The sequence below is a fragment of the Malurus melanocephalus genome, unplaced genomic scaffold (genome assembly GCF_030028575.1).
Source record: "Malurus melanocephalus ecotype Western Australia unplaced genomic scaffold, MMel_1.1 scaffold_4546, whole genome shotgun sequence".
NCBI classification, from domain to species: domain Eukaryota; kingdom Metazoa; phylum Chordata; class Aves; order Passeriformes; family Maluridae; genus Malurus; species Malurus melanocephalus.
The window spans coordinates 1-1398 of record NW_026627778.1 but is presented as its reverse complement, the minus strand read 5'-3'; the positions used below and the strand labels follow the sequence as shown (position 1 = coordinate 1398).

Below are 1398 nucleotides of genomic sequence, written 5' to 3'. Positions count from 1 at the left end.
TAATGGGGTCTGCTGACAACTCAACCCAACTCAACCAATCCCAACCCAACACAACCCAACTCAACCAACTCAACCCAACTTAATCAACCCAACTCAACACAAACCAAGTCGATCCAACCCAACCCAACAAAACTCAACTCATCCTAACCCAACCCAACTCATTCTGCCCTAATCAACCCATCCCAATTTAAACCCCTCTGAACTCAACCCGACTCAACTCAACCAGTCCAACTCAATCCAACTCAAACCAACCCATCCCAACTCAACCCAACTCATCCTAACCCAACCCAACTCATTCTGTCCCAATTAACCCATCCCAACCCATCCCAATCCATCCCAACCCTTCCCAATTTAAACCCTACTGAACTCAACCCGACTCAATCAATCCAACTCAATCCAACTCAAACTAACCCAATCCAACTCAACTCAACCCAACCAACTCATTCAATCCTCTTCCAACCCAACCCAACCCAACTCAACTAGACCCAACCCAACCCAACTCATTCAACCCAACTCAACCCAACTCATTCCAACTCAACCCAACTCAACTAAACCCAACCCAACCCAACTCATTCAACCCAACTCAACTCAACTCATTCCAACTCAACCCAACTCAACTAAACCCAACCCAACCCAAGTCAACCAACCCAAGTCAATCCCACTCAACTCATTCCATCCCTTTCAACCCAACTCAACCCATCCCAGCTCAACTCAACCCAACCCAACCTTTCCACCCCACCCCAAACTCACCCTTGCCCTCCACGCCGGGCCCGAACACCTTGACCCCGGCCGTATCCACGGCGGCGGGCGCCGGTTCCACGCGCACGGTGCTGGGGAAGTGCGGCACGGGCTGCCCGCCGTACTCCACGGTGACGGTGTGCACGCCGGCGCTGCGCGGCGTGTAGGCGATGGTGTAGATGCCRTCACCGTTCTCCTCCACTCTCACATCCGCCCGTGCCCCGGCTTCCGAGGCGATGCCGATGGTCAGCTCGGCCGTGCCGGCGCGGCTGCAGTCCACGCGGAAYCGCCCCGGCTGGCCGGCCGTGGCCTTCTCCAGGCCGGGCCCTTCGCAGGTGACCTTGGACGGGTCGAATTTGGGCCGGATGGGGGCGCGGAAGGGCGAGCCCGGGATGTGGGCGCCGGCGAACAGGATGTTGATGTTGTAGTCGCCGGGCTCGGTGGGCAGGTAGGACACGGAGCAGGTGCCGTCGCCGTTGTCTTGGCACTCGATTTTGGCCTCGCAGGGACCCTCCACGGTCAGGCCAAGGCCGCCCGTGCCGGCGCCTTTGGTGTCGATGGTGAACGGGGCCGGAACCCCGGCCAGGCCTCCCTGGAGACCGGGACCGAAGGCGCGGACCTGGGGGGAAACGGGAACGGTTGGGATGGGGTGGGGTGAGA

General features: G+C 58.5%; 1 protein-coding gene across 1 annotated transcript in view; it reads right to left on the bottom strand.

The window, feature by feature from the left end:
• LOC130588353 (filamin-A-like) overlaps positions 1 to 1363 on the bottom strand; it is a gene marked incomplete at both ends in the record, with an annotated part of 3697 nt that extends 2334 nt beyond the window's left edge. Inside the window, one exon of the mRNA XM_057389285.1 lies at positions 740 to 1363. Coding sequence (XP_057245268.1) covers positions 740 to 1363 — 624 coding nt within the window. The remainder of the gene's footprint in view (positions 1 to 739) is intronic.
• Positions 1364 to 1398: the final 35 nt, after the last annotated feature.